Source organism: Nymphalis io, chromosome 7 (genome assembly GCF_905147045.1).
Source record: "Nymphalis io chromosome 7, ilAglIoxx1.1, whole genome shotgun sequence".
Lineage (NCBI taxonomy): Eukaryota > Metazoa > Arthropoda > Insecta > Lepidoptera > Nymphalidae > Nymphalis > Nymphalis io.
The window spans coordinates 13,239,770-13,255,561 of NC_065894.1; the positions used below are offsets into that span (position 1 = coordinate 13,239,770).

Consider the following 15,792-nt stretch of genomic DNA (forward strand, 5'->3'; position numbering starts at 1 on the left):
TGACTTTGTTTATTTCATTACATCAACTAAATTTATTTAATACTACATTGAAACATAAATATTATATCTAAGTTAACATGTTTTACACGTTAACACAGAAATATAACAATGTAATTTTTTTTTATTGTTTAAGTCAAATTTAAAATAGTACCACCCAATTCCCACCCGACGCAAAGCTGCCCATAATACAGGCTGCATTTCCGCGCTGTACGTTTTTTTTACAAGAAGTGTTCATTTATTATTATAAGAATTACCGAACTGTGGAATATTATTTGTTGTTAATGTCCCAGGAAGGTTTTCATTTATTAAGTTGGTTACATGGTAATGTTAATAAAAAACCAATTAAATTTGTACCTATCCTGCCTGTAAATCAACAAATATTAACTCGTTGTGGTTGTGGTTCAAGCTCCACTTGGTTCTTCGGATCACGGCCTTATATCTACCAAAGTGCCACAGGCCAAGCTGCCGCCATCAGCGGTATGCAAACGTCGCGTTTGGCACTATAAGTCGGCAGATTGGGACGGTATGCGCGATTACTATGCGTCAGTCCCATGGAAGGAACGTTGCTTCAGTGGGAATGACCCGACAGCTAGTGCCGCTGCTGTTGCTGATGAGATCATGTTAGGAATGGAATACTACATTCCTAGCTTAGATCTCATCAGTAGGGGTACGCGTAACCGTTGGTTAACTCGTGAATGTGCCGACGCTGTATCATCTAAGCAGGCCGCATATCGCGCGTGGATCAACGGCTGCGTTAGCGGGGCATCTAACATTGACTCACTGAAAGCAAACTACAATAAAAATTCCAAGTCCTGTAGGAAGGCATACACGAGAGCGGATGCACAGCGCATTGTACAGGTTGGTCATGACCTTATTTCGCATCCTAGGATACCTCGCATTGCAAAACAATTTCCACCGCTCAGAAATCCGGACGGATCGCTAGCTCACAGTCCGCAGGAGAAAGCCGATCTCCTGGCTAAACTCTTTGCCGACAACTCCGTGATCGATGATTGTAGTGCGCTGCCACCAACAATACCTTCATATGGCCACACGATGCCTGACATCAAAATCAGGCAACGTGATGTGCGTGCGGAGCTGCAATCACTTGATATACGGAAAGCTAGCGGTCCCGATGGAATACCAGCCATAGTGCTGAAGAACTGCGCGGCGGAGCTGTCTTCTGTGTTAACGCGCCTGTTCCTACTTTCTCTCTCTTTGAGATGTGTGCCGGAGGCTTGGAGAAGAGCTAATGTGCAAGCGGTTCCCAAAAAAGGGGATCGGTCTGACCCGGCAAATTATCGACCAATAGCTATCACCTCAGTAATTTGTAAGGTGATGGAACGGATTCTTAACAACCAATTGATCCATTACCTAGAAGATCGCTGTCTAATTAATGATCGTCAGTACGGGTTTCGACCAAAACGGTCCACAGGTGATCTTCTAGCGTACGTAACACACCTCTGGGGTGAAGCTATCGACAAGCATGGAGAATCGTTGGCTGTCAGCCTCGATATCTCCAAGGCTTTCAACAGGGTCTGGCACAGAAGTCTTCTCTCCAAGCTACCGGCATATGGTCTGCCTGCTCAGCTATGCACCAGGATTGCCAGCTTCCTACACAAGCGTAGCCTTCGTGTTTTAGTAGATGGTTGCGCTTCACAATTCTATGTAGTGAATGCTGGGGTCCCCCAGGGATCTGTGCTGTCTCACACACTCTTTCTTTTGCATATCAATGATATGCTCTCTCTTGGGAACATACATTGCTATGCAGACGATAGTACAGTGCATGGTGGATACCACGGACGCGCAGTGGCTGGGCGGACGGAAACTGAGAAGAGGCGGGAGAATCTTGTCATTGAACTCGATAGGACATTAGAGCTCACCGCCGAATGGGGTTCTGATAATCTTGTTGAGTTTAATGCCAAGAAAACACAGGTATGCGCTCTCACAGCGAAAAAGTCACCATTTTCCCCTCTTCCCTTCCTCTGTGGCACACCGCTGATGATAAAAAGCAAAATCGCCATGCTGGGGATGGACGTTCGCTGCGACCTTAGTCCAAGGGATTACATCGAGGCTATTATAAAAACTGCTTCACGGAAACTCGGAGTTCTGAACAAGGTGCGGCGTTTTTTCACGCCACAACAACTGTGCCAGTTATACAAAACACAGGTACGGTCTTGCGTTGAATATTGCTCGCACCTTTGGGATGACTCCGCTAAGTACCTACTGGAGGCCTTGGACCGGTTGCAGCGACGTGCAGTACGCATTATTGGCGACGTAAAGGTCACAAACACCCTTGAACCTTTACAATTGCGTCGCGAGATAGCAGCACTGAGCGCTTTCTATCGACTGTATCACGGCGAGTGCTCTGAGGAATTATTCTCTCTAATTCCTGCTTCCCCCTTCCTTCTTAAGTCCACGCGAGCTGGTTCTCGATGTCACCGCCTAACTGTGACATCAATTCCATCGCACACAAAGAAATTTGGCAACTCCTTTCTGTGTCGCACTACCAAAACATGGAATTCCTTACCAGCTCACGTGTTGCCCTCCTCTTACAACCCGGGTTCCTTCAAACGAGGCGTGAAGAGGCATCTTGCGGGCCGGCAAGGCGGGGACGGCTAGTGCAGAACATTCTTCCCGACTGTACTGGCCGTCGTCGCGTTTGGACTCTACTACCACTTACCATCAGGTGGAGTAGAGTCATTTGCAATCCCGGGGCATATAAAAAAAAAAAAGAGTAAATAGTATGTAAAGTTATTATAACTTTTCTTTTAAAATTTCTAAAATAAATAAAAATGTAGTGTCTGTCTCTCAGTTTGCCGGGTCTAATCGCCAAAAAGTAAAAAAAAATATTATAGAGAATATTCTGATGTACTGTTTGTCTTTAAAATTATCATCCAAATCCGTTCTCTACCTATATAAGTATAATTACAAAAAATATTTTCAGGAAGTCATTGCAATTCTTTCGAAATGTGATAAAAAGCGTTATTTTTCTTCCGTTAATATTTTTAGGCTTTAGGACTTGGGCTTTAGGTTATTGCTCAATGTGTAATATAAACTTAACGCGGCTTAAACCGTTGGGCACTGTTAATAATAAATACATGTATAAAGATGTATTCTGCACGTACTGCTTATTACTTCATTGTATAGTAAATGTAGTAATCGATAACTACCGAATTGTGTGATTGATACAGTTGCAACGCGGAAATAAGATGCATCTGTTATTTCGGAACACATTATCCAAAATGAACTCTATTGTAATAATATAGAGTTAAAAATTGATTGTGCCGCGTATGCTTTGCTAGAATTACATTTAAGATAATATAAGTTTTATTATATTGTGTTAAAGAATGAATTATAATGGCACAGGTTACGTGTGAATGCCCACGCGCCTGCCATTTGTGTTAACCCATTACAAAACTTAGTGGTCGGTTCGACCATTTTGTATTGTTGACATATTTCAAGATGGATGGTATAACTGTTTCACAATAATGTGTGTTTGATATCTATTTTATTTTCCGTTAGTGTTTTTTTGGACGGCAGACGATTTAAATTCCATGAATTTCAATTTGAAATAACTTCGAAGAGATACACTGAATACGGTTTTGTCACGAACTTTCTATAAATGACTTTTGTATATTTAAATGTGTAACTTCGTGAAAATTAACAAAAATAAATTAGTAATGAGTATTTAAAAATATTTTTTTTATAATTTGGTTTAATTACTGCAATTAAATGAATAGTAATCATTTCAAAAAGTATATTATTCTATATTTAAATTTTCTTTTTCGGAAGCATAAAGCTTAATAGTCCCTTTCAAATTAAACTTATTTAATTTTTTAAAGGCCCTAATGGTGAGTTCCCATAACAGATAATGATGTCCAGCGCGTGCTTTGATAAAAGTCATCGAAGCGTCATCAGGGGACCAACTGATGCGTCTTTCTCGTAACTTTCGGTCGAAATTTTGCAATTATATAAATAAAAACCGACGGTGGTCCTACATTGATCCCGTGACAGGAAAGGGTTATAATACCTTAAACGTTTCAAGTGAGACGCATCTACAATTGGTCAAAAGATTATTCAAAAACATGAAAAACCAGTTGTTTGGGTTGATGCATTACTTTAAATATTGTCATTTATTGAACTTTAGCTTCCGATATGTATTTTTTCAAATTTTCAATAACCGATAACTAAATTTCGACCATCAGAACTAACCCCGTGGACGGTCGGAGACAAAAGTTGAAAATGAAGAACTAAAGGCTATTGTGGAAGCGGATCCATCACAAAGCACTTCAGAGATAGCTGCAGTCTTCGGGGTAAGTGATAAAACTGTATTAATTCATTTCAAGCAAATCGGGAAAGTAAAAAAACTTGAACGATGGGTACCTCATGAATTGAGTGAATCGAACTTGCAAACACGCGTAGACTGCTGTGTTACTTTGCTCAACCGACACAATAATGAAGGGATTTTAAATCGAATCATTACTTGTGATGAAAAGTAGATACTGTACGATAATCGGAAGCACTCGTCGCTATGGCTGAACCCTGGAAACCCAGCCAAATCCTACCCTAAACGAAAATTGACTCAGAAAAAGTTACTTGTGAGTGTTTGGTGGACTAGCGCCGGTGTCGTTCACTACAGCTTTTTAAAATCTGGCCAAACTATTACGGCATATCTATTGTCAGCAACTGCAAACCATGAAGGAAGAACTAGCAACTAAACAACCGAGATTGGTCAATCGCTCTAGGCCACTGCTGCTTCACGACAACGCAAGACACACACTGTACAATTAACAACCACTAAGTTAAATGCTACAATTAGAATGTCTACGACATCCACCGTACCCCCCGGGCCTGTCTCCAACAGATTACCATTTTTTCCGGAATTTGGACAACTTCTTACAAGGAAAAAAATTCAACTCCGATGCGGAGGTCCAAACCGCCTTCAAAGAGTTTATTGATTCTCGCCCCCATGGTGTTTTTTAGTAAAAGGATCTATGAGATAGCAAAAGTGTATGAATAGCAACAGTATTTTGATTAATTAAATATATTTTACAAAAAAAAAAAAACTTTATATTCCTCCCGTACAAAACGCCAATTTCATATGTAAGGACCTAATAATAATACATTTATTGTTATATGGTTCTTTAAGTAAAGCTTCTTTGGATGCGATATGAATTAAATTTCAATATAGTATAAGAGCAACGTTTCTGTATGTAATGTTTAAGTGAGTTCCAAACCTTCTCTCCTTAATTAATTATTTAAGTCGAGTCTTTACCTAGCAATTGTTAAGTTAGGTACTTAAGTCCTGTGTTTGACAGAAAGTTACTGTCTAACACAGACGGGTTGAAAGATGCTTATCTAATTATGTATTTAAAAATATAACATTTATGTTACGTTCTTATAGTTCACTTCTCACACATACTTTTATCACCGAAATTTAGTTGAGAAGGTTTGATTTTTGATTTTTTATGTGAAACTTTGATTTTTAAAGACGTATAAAGTCGTAAGTACATATTTTTAATTGTTAATTTTAAGGCTTAGTGATAACTTGACGGTGTAATTATTTCAGTAAATAAATAAAATAAACTCAATTCACAAATATCAACGTTTAATTTGTTCTTGGAGTGATGTTTAAGATTTATTTACTGATAGCTTTTGCGTCAGTTTCATGTTAAGCAGAAAACTCGGATGATGTCACTATTGTTTACAGCGACCGCATTGCGATAAATTGAACACAACTCGCTCAGTCTATACAAGAGCAAAGAACAAAGGTTTCGAATTAAGATAAAATTGTATAAAAGGCAAATAAAGGTTCTCAAATAACAAAATGTACTCAAGTTCTCGGCTGTAGTTCAAAAGCTGCTGTAATTTATACTAAGTAAACATGTCGCACGCGACTTTGTTAACGCTAACAATTCATACGGACATTTTTTTGATCCCGCTATAAATATATGACATTAAGAGACTGTAACTGATTTAAATAATTACTAATTATATTTCTTTGCTTATATTATTCCATTGGACATTCCTAACTGTAATATTTGACTTACTCCCAGCAAAATAGTAATAGAATCCTATTGTTTAAGGGGAAATTTAATATTTATGTCGCCTACAGTCCCGTTACGAGTCCCGCAGGTAAAGGATTACCCCTTCCACAACACCCTTTTACGCCCACAAATGAGACAGACGCGTTAGAAAATTGCATTCAGTGTTTACTGACTACTTGTTCAGAAAACAACACATGCTAAAAAATGGCTTTGTGGACCCCCTACGCGGAGGAACCTTTGGACTTAACTACAAATGTTAAACAGGAAGTCTCACCAGACAGTACCTCAACACCTGGTTCCAAGGTTCCTGACTATAGATATTCATCAGAGCCACCGAGTTTAGAACATGAAAATAGATCTTACTATTGTTATGAGTGCAACATCCCGCCGTCCCAAATATCTCCGGTCGAGAGTTGGAACTACAGAAACGCACCTTCAACATCGCAATCAGAGGACTTAGATGTCGACTCGCTGTCTGATGATGCCGAGTATCAAGCCTTTTCAAGCAGGATGCATTTCGAGCTATGGCCGAGAAGAATGGAGGCAGCTTACTTGGAAATAATCCGAGAATGAGGCGAGCGGTCCAGAGGAATCGAGACGCTGACGACTCGTACAGGAAGCAGAGAGAAAAAAACAATTACGCGGCGAAACAGAGCAGAGACAGACGAAAGTTAAGAGAAGTTCGTCACGCGTTTCAAGTGACATATCTAAAGAAAAGAATTGCGAAATTAAGGCCCAAGCTCAGAGAATGAGTATGTCAACCTTGTCAACATCGCAAACAAATACGGAGCTTCCACCGCATCCGTGTATAAGCACAGTGCAACACAGTGTTGAACCGTACCCATACATCGGGTATGTCCAGCCCATGTACGTGCCCGTTGTTGAACCATCGCCTGGGCCTTCGAGTTCCGGGTTGCAGCAATCGACTAATAATTATATAAGTACGTGCTTGATATCGCCACCCAAGTCTCCGGGATCAGACAAAAAAAAAGCGTCCAACGGAGCTTCCACCGTATCCGTGTATAAGCACAGTGCAACACAGTGTTGAACCATACCCATACATCGGTTATGTCCAGCCCATGTACGTGCCCGTTGTTGAACCAGCGTCTGCGTCTTCGAGTACAAATATGTCGCAATCGATGAGTATCTCAAGGAGTACGTGCGTATTTTCGCCACCCAAGTCTCCGGTATCAGACAAAAAAAAAGCGTCCAAGTTATATGATAGATGTAGACGCTCTATCAGACGATCCGGACTACCTTGCGTTCGAGAGGGAAGCCCTCAGAGCAATGGCCGAAAAGAACGGAGGGTCGTTGCTCGGTAATAATCCGAGAATGCGTCGTGCCGTGCAAACTAATCAGAACGCCGACGATTTTTATAGAAAACAGAGAGAGAGAGGAATAATTTTGCTGCAAAGCAGAGCCGTGACAGGAGAAAACTACGAGAGATCCACAATTCACTCAAGGTCATTTATTTGAAAAAATACCTGTCTAAGATCATACGTCTGCTGTCTTCAAATAGGTGCATAGTTTGTGACCAGACGTTCCTTTAGAGATTTAGAATTATAATAGTGTTTAATTTTTTTTATTTTGAACTATAAGTTCTAAACTCTAAGGTGTTTGTGCAATGATGTTTGTGCAATCTTATAAATAGTATACTTGGAGTATTACAAGGTTGTACATAATTTTCCGTGACTGCGTTGTCGGCTAAAACTTAATATATATAAAATTAAATACAGTTACATCCGGAGAGGAGCCATACGGTGTAATTTGCTTCCTGTTCTTGCATGAATAACATTTATGAATCGTTCGAATTATCTTTCATTATTCACGAATGGTTTAACTTCTATTTGACCGAATGTTGCAACTAAAATCATATTCTCCAACAATTTTTTCTGCAATGGTTATAATAAATTACTTAAATTAATATCGGTATGAAACCAAAGAACACGTAGAGCACCGTACATACAATAAAATGAAGAAATTATTTGAAAACATTTCGCGATATTGTATCAGAAAATTGTGACATCTTGATATCATTGTAATCAACCTTCACATTTTTCTATCTATTGTGTCAAAAACAAGCAAGCTTGAGTAGCAAATTAATAGCAAACGCAAAATCTACGCAACTCTTCATAATAGACCGAAAGACACCCCATTGTTCTTCCGATGTGTCCCGTTGGTTCAGGTAGCGGAAGTAACCCGTGCAGCGGGGTGGGGGTGCCCTGCACAATTAGACCACACCCCCGAGAATAAAAGACCGGGGCGACCAACAACATCATTAGTTACTCGCAGTCAACCGTAACTACTAACCGTACTAACTAAAGTAATCATGGCTCTCTGGACACCATACGCTGAGGACTCACCATTAGATCTATCTGTGAATAGTAAAACGTGAAAAGACATCGCAAACAAATACGGAGCTTCCACCGCATCCGTGTATAAGCACAGTGCAACACAGTGTTGAACCGTACCCATACATCGGGTATGTCCAGCCCATGTACGTGCCCGTTGTTGAACCATGGCCTGGGCCTTCGAATTCCGGGTTGCAGCAATCGACTAATAATTCTATAAGTACGTGCTTTATATCGCCACCCAAGTCTCCGGGATCAGACAAAAAAAAAGAAGCGTCCAACGGAGCTTCCACCGTATCCGTGTATAAGCACAGTGCAACACAGTGTTGAACCGTACCCATACATCGGGTATGTCCAGCCCATGTACGTGCCCGTTGTTGAACCAGCGCCTGCGTCGAGTTCAAATGTGTCGCAATCGATGAGTGTCTCAAGGAGTACGTGCGTATTTTCGCCACCCAAGTCTCCGGTATCTGACAAAAAAAAAAGCGTCCAAGTTATATGATAGATGTAGACGCTCTATCAGACGATCCGGACTACCTTGCGTTCGAGAGGGAAACCCTCAGAGCAATGGCCGAAAAGAACGGAGGGTCGTTGCTCGGTAATAATCCGAGAATGCGTCGTGCCGTGCAAACTAATCAGAACGCCGACGATTTTTATAGAAAACAGAGAGAGAGGAATAATTTTGCTGCAAAGCAGAGCCGTGACAGGAGAAAACTACGAGAGATCCACAATTCACTCAAGGTCACTTATTTGAAAAAAGACCTGTCTAAGATCATACGTCTGCTGTCTTCGAATAGGTGTATAGTGTGTGACAAGACGTTCCTTTAGAGATTTAGAATTATAATAGTGTTTATTTTTTTTTATTTTGAACTATAAGTTCTAAACTCTAAGGTGTTTGTGCAATGATGTTTGTGCAATCTTATAAATAGTATACTTGCAGAATATTATTCTCTAAAGAATTGTAAGTTGAAATAAATTTAATAAATGACCAAACATAAATTGACCTTTTAATTATTTAAAACCTTTTAGTTTTGTTACAAAATCATAGAAAGTTATAATCAATTTGAAGTTTACACTAACAATATCTATATCGAGTCAAATATCTTCAATAGATTTTTCTATCTTGTATCATAAAGATAAGGTGGACTACCGAGCTTAACCCCATTCAAGTTCCCATTGAATAAAAAGTTAAGTACATACCATTAAGTCACAATAGAATGGGTGCGGCTTGCGCAAGCGCCGCTTTTTGCTTCTTTTCGACCAATCGGGTTCACGAATGAGTGTTTATTGTGTATTCAAAGATGATCGATAGATATACATAATTTATTTTATATTTACTTTAAATGGGTTTATTGTATTTTTAATTTGTAGATAATCAATATAAAATGTTTAAAAGCAAATACAAAACCGTTCAATATTTTTTTTGCCTCTGTTCATCAAACGATTTGTGTTATGTTTATTAGTTATTAAGATGCACACGGAATGATATCAATAAATAAATGGAAATAAGAGTGAAAAAATAACAGTACTAAACTTGCAAATTCATATATGTACTACTCAAATTTTCAATAATCCACCGCGCGAACATTAGTGTTATATTAGCTTCTTAATTAAAGTTATTTTTAGGTTAAGAAATCTAAAAATAAAACTAATTCCTGTACTTAAACTAGATTTATTTCGCTACAAATAACCTTACACAACTGGATATAACAGACTACTATACTTTCTGCTTGATGACGTGCGGCAAGTCGAATTTACCTCGGACGCATTTCAGCTTCACACCGGGACAATCTTTAACTCTGAAATTGATAACCAACCCAAATTCATCATACATTATTGGTGGCAGACGCAGCAGATACTTGTTAAGTTTAATATTAATCCATTTGGTTTTTGGTTAGTTTGATGGATCGCTTATAAAGCTAATCACAAGGTTGATAAGTAGTCACCATCGCCCATGAATTTTGAAAATATTAACTATTCCTTACATCGTCAACGCACCAATAATGGGAACAGAGATATATATCTTTTGCCTGCATTTACACTGGCTCACTCACCTTTGTAATTGTAAAAAGATCTATAGCTAAGTATATTTATAGCCAAGATGTGCTGCAGTATTATGGCGACTGCTCCATTTATCATGATGAACCACATCACTCACCTGCCGACTCTAACGAGCACGATATTGTGTTCCTGCAGGTTGTGTCCGATGCCCGGCACGTAGGCGATCATCTCTCGCCCGCTGGAGAGACGCACGAGCACGCATTTACGGTTAGCGGAGTTCGGCTTCTTGGGTTTTCTGATCAAGGTTTTTAGTATCACACCCTGAAATTATGTTCCTTATTTAACTAAAAGTAAGAGCCTGTTTAGGGAAACATAACAGGGGTTCTGGGTTATGCTTTAATGAGAAGGTTTGGAGCTTAATTCATCACGTTGCTCCGTCGACTGTTCGTGAATACACACACACATACACTTGTAGGTTTTTCACGTTATTTTTCTTCAAAGTAAAGCACTGTATTAAAAACACAAATTAAACACACGAATATTCAGTGATGCTTATATGCTTGGTACAGATTTACTCGATTTAGCTAAATAATCGAGGTTTTGTAAAACACATTGTTAGGAGACTATGTAAAAATATATATCTTAATATTCCGTATGGGTAAATAAAAACCTTCATAATATAAGAGATATTTGTGCACATTGTCTTTTATGCATACTTCTAATGCGCTGTTCATAGCAGTAAGTTTTGGCATCCCTTGATCATATGTTACAATTACATCCTAAAGTTGAGAGTGGTGTTTCAAAATTTTTTTTTTAATTTTATATTTGTATCGCAGACTGGAATCTAAGATGTAATGTCCTATTTGCCTGTTCCTTACCTAGCTTCTTAACTCTACAAAACAAACGATAAACGATATACACACACAACGATACAAATTATTGATATGAGGCGGTAAACTAATGAGTGGTATTCACACAAGCGCGCCTGACCATATTAATAGTGACATTTAACTGAAAATTGTAAATTAATAATTTAAAAAATACCTAATACTGCGTGTATTAGGTATTTTTATAGAATTATTTTCTTCCAATTTTGTTTAATGTTAGTTTAGTATGGAGAGTGTTTCTGAAGGGACAATATTAGTAAAACACCAGTGAGTTTGTTATAGCCCGGTTTCTATATTTAACGAATTATTTTTTTACATCTGTAACCGATAATTTTGATATGACTTCAATACTTACGGAACGTTATTTTTTAAATGTTTTTTATTCATGCATAAGTTTTCAAAACGAATTGTTTTTTTTTAAATATAGTAACCGGATATGAAAGAATAGAAGTATGTAAAATAGTCAGCATACCTTGGCGAAAGGATTTCCATTGAGCGGATTTCTTGATTTTCTCTTTTTGATATGTGGACCCGTTTTGTGCATCTGCACGAGGGATGCCATCGTTCTCGACAACACTGATGTTGCTTGAAGATTAGAGCCGGTTAGGAAGTCTGTTGTGGGTGCCACTCGACGGATTATAGATTGTGTGGGTGTAGCTGAATAAAAGTTTATAGAATAAAATACCATGATTCATGATATGTACTAATATTATAAATGCGAAAGTAGCTCTGTCTGTTGGCTTATTTCTGTCACGAAGAAATCGAGGTAGTCTTAGATTTGGTTAAGGTCTTAAGTATATAATTTACAGGAACATATTTGCTATGCGAACTGAATTACGGGGAAAAGCTATTGCTATATAATAAAACTGATATAAATTGAAAACTTGCACATTAAAAAATAAATAAACAGCAAATCCAAATAGGAGTATTTTTTAAAATACATAGCTGACATCTTTTTCATATTTTTTTCGCACGTAGTCAATATTCTTATCTCATAAAACAGCAGGTGCAAAACCCTCAGTTTCGGATTATCTTCCATCGTCATGTAGCCTAGATATTTTACTGTAATTTGAACTCTAACACAAAGACATAAGGATATCGAAAATATGCATGACGAAAAGGCTAAATGTGTACTGTTAACCGCGAATATATTGTTAAAATCAAGGTTTTGAAGGCGTTCTCGCAATTGTATCAATTGTGTGGGCTGTGATCAAATGTTCACATGGTCTCGTGGGGCGTTGTGTACTTTATAGCGGTTCTTGAAAGGTATGATTGACAAGTCCAAGGTGTTGTACGATTCGATGCAGCGGAAACATCAAGTGTGGTCCGTTAAACAACTATTTTGAATTTGTATACATTTTTATAGATACGGTTAAATCAACTGTTGTTTGTTTGGATGTTGATAAACTTTTCCTGGTTATAATATATTTGTTGATGTTACTTGCCGCTTTATCGATAACGGGCTTTAACAAGTTTCATAATACTAACAAATTATCGGTTTTGAAAAATACTAATGTTTTTTAAGCTCCAAACCTCCTCCTCAAAAAGGGAGAGGAGGCCTTAACCCAGCAGTGGGGCATTTATAAGTTGTTACTGTATTTAATATTTCTTGCAATTTAACGGCTCGGTTTTAATGACATTGTAATGTATAAATTTAACGTATATATATCGCCGTTGCAGTTTTATTATATGTACATATATAATAAAACTGCAACTGCTTCATCATCACGTTTGAGAAGTGTTATTATAAACACACATCGAGCAAGTGAAATCTTAGATCAAAGAATTCTATACCTATAAAGGAAAAGTGCTAGTAAGTTTTACTTCTTCTCAAAGATTCGAATTTTAAGCATGAGCAAAATTTCCGCGTCTTTAACGCTAAAGGATCTGCGGCGGAGCGATCAAAACAGAGACAATTGATTCATTGCTACTCGTATTTTCTATGAGAAAGTTTAATATGGGAAGATCCCACGTAGCGTCCGGTCAACAATCATTACTTTTAGTATCATTCGATAAATATATCAAAAATATAATTAGTAATGTTTTAGGATTTATCACATTATTAAAATATGTAAATTTAGCGAAGATCATTTTGTAAAAATACTACGCGTTTAGAAAACGGTCAGTTTTGTGTAAAAATTCCTTTAAAATATCCTTCTGACCTCCTAGGTGAATCTTTATCTCGAGCAAAGCATTGTTTTTCATCGTTAGAGCGCAGATTTAAGGGTAACTTACAATTCTGTGAAATGTATAAAAGTTTTATGAACGAATACGAGCTCTTAGGTCACATGTCACTATGTGACACTACAAACAAAGACGCATATTTTATTCCGCATCATGGAGTGATGCGTGAATGTAGTACTACAACAAAATTAAGAGTGGTTTTTAATGCTAGTAGCCCAACAAATACTGGTGTTTCTTTTAATAATTTACAAATGATAGGACCCGTAGTACAGGATGATCTGTTATCTATCCTAATTAGATTTAGACAACATAAAAATATAATCTAATATTCTGTATATCCAAAAAAAAATTTCAATAAGGCGGAATATTTCATTCAGGGTTCTGACCCTGCAGACGATTAGGCAATGTTAGTCTCCAATTGCCTTTAGGAGAGTTGTAATCTCGTCTACAACATCAATCATTCAAAAGCTACAATTTCCTCGCCTTGATCAGAAAGAAGGCTACGGATACCTAACGGATGATATGTTCAATGTACGAATATGACACGAATGTTTCAACGAGTCACTTACTATCCGTAAGCAAAACAAACCGTTTTCTGAATATAAAAAACGGGCATGTGTAATTTCATTCGAGAATTGGAGTAATTTATGAATTAGTCACGGCGTCATCGAGTCTGCGTCCGAAATACCACGTGATCATCAATATTTACCTCTTTTCTTGAAATCAGCTGAACATAAATGGCTTTGTTAAATACAGTAAGATTGTATTGTTAGAAAGAGAAGTGAACAGGTACGAAACTTATAATTCAATTAACGGTATTAAAAATGACACTTTTGAAGCATTTGCAACATGTTTGATTTTTCAACTTATGTAATTCCTTAGAGATTTGGTCCAAACAAACGTGACCGTTAGACGGTTCTAAGAAAATATTTGCCTGTCTTTGTCTTTATCTTAAGCTCCGGGTGTATTTGTCTTTATCTTAAGCTCCGGGTGTATTGTGAATGTTTTAGTATTTCGTTTTGGGTATTTGCACGTTCTTTGTTTAATACTTTTTCGATTCACTATTGTTTAAAAACCCCAAGTAAAGTTAGGTCTGTAGATGACGATGAATTTCACGCATATTTTTATAATATTCATCCAGTTTTTTTGTGTACATCTGTTGTACTTTGAATTTCGAGTTTCAGTCTCGTTCTATCATAATATAAGAAGTATTTTGTGGATAGATAGTATAGAATGGCGGACATTTTTAATTTATACGACATAATGCCAATAAGTATTATTTTCCAGAGCTGACTCTAAATCCTAAATTGAACTGACAATATAGTTATAGCTCAAATTATATACAAATAAAAAATGTTTTTTTAATACATGTTGTATTAATTTATACTAATGACGTAAATAGGAAAGATTTGTTTGTTTGTAATCGATACCTAAACTCTGAAACTATTGAATCGTATCTAATAATTCCTTCACCGTTAGAAATAGAAGCCGTGATGGCTCAGTGGTTTGAACGCTTGAATCTTAACCGATGATCGTGGGTTCATTCAAACCCGGGCAAGCAACACTAATTTTTCATGTGCTTAATTTGCGTTTATAATTCATCTCGTGCTTGACGGCGAAGGAAATCATTGCGAGGAAACCTGTATGTGTCTAATTTCACGGAAATTCTGCTACATGTGTATTCCACCAACCCATACTGGAGCTTGGTGGAAAAGGCTCCAAACCTTCTCCTCGAAAAAGGAGAGGAGCCCTTAGGCCAGCGCAGGACATTCACAGTCTGTTACTAGAAATTTACTTTATCCAGAAGTAGCATAGGCTATGTTTTATTTGAATAATAATAATATTTCAGTATATAGGTATGCATGTACTCTTATAGTCACAAACTGTGAGTTTCACAAAGACGAAGCCGAGGGAGAGTGTAGTAAAAAAAATAATCATGAAAATGATAGATATATAATATTAATGAAAGTAAAATAATCTTGATTAATGTTTAGACTGCAAGTAGGTCAGTTCTTTTTGTGCATAATATAACCCTTCGCTGAGTCTTTGACAAACATAAATATTTTTAAATGTTATAAAACAATGAGTACACTTAAATCAACGTAATCCCTTGGACGGAGACATCCTTTGTGAGAACTGTAATTTAGGTACAGGGCTTAAAAAGTTTTGTTTCGTTTAAGAATATCAATACAACGCGATATATATGATGAATAGAAACTCTTGTTTGAATATCTGTAAAAGTTTTTGGCAATGTTGGTGATTCGAATAGAAAGGTAACCTAACCTAACCTAAATATTATTACGACATACCTATTATAACTAT

General features: G+C 37.4%; 2 protein-coding genes across 5 annotated transcripts in view; both read right to left on the reverse strand.

The window, feature by feature from the left end:
• LOC126769487 (uncharacterized) overlaps nucleotides 1-15,792 on the reverse strand; it is a 1,339,673-nt gene that overhangs the window by 530,885 nt on the left and 792,996 nt on the right. The gene's annotated exons all lie outside the window — the stretch shown is intronic.
• Nucleotides 1-15,792, reverse strand: part of LOC126769557 (40S ribosomal protein S12, mitochondrial-like) — a 129,880-nt gene that overhangs the window by 82,468 nt on the left and 31,620 nt on the right. The window contains exons 2-4 of the mRNA XM_050488428.1: nucleotides 11,759-11,943; nucleotides 10,557-10,720; nucleotides 10,090-10,197 (exon numbers count right to left, since the gene is read on the reverse strand). Of these exons, the coding sequence (XP_050344385.1) occupies nucleotides 10,116-10,197; nucleotides 10,557-10,720; nucleotides 11,759-11,848 (336 nt within the window). The 5' untranslated portion in view covers nucleotides 11,849-11,943 and the 3' untranslated portion in view covers nucleotides 10,090-10,115. The remainder of the gene's footprint in view (nucleotides 1-10,089; nucleotides 10,198-10,556; nucleotides 10,721-11,758; nucleotides 11,944-15,792) is intronic.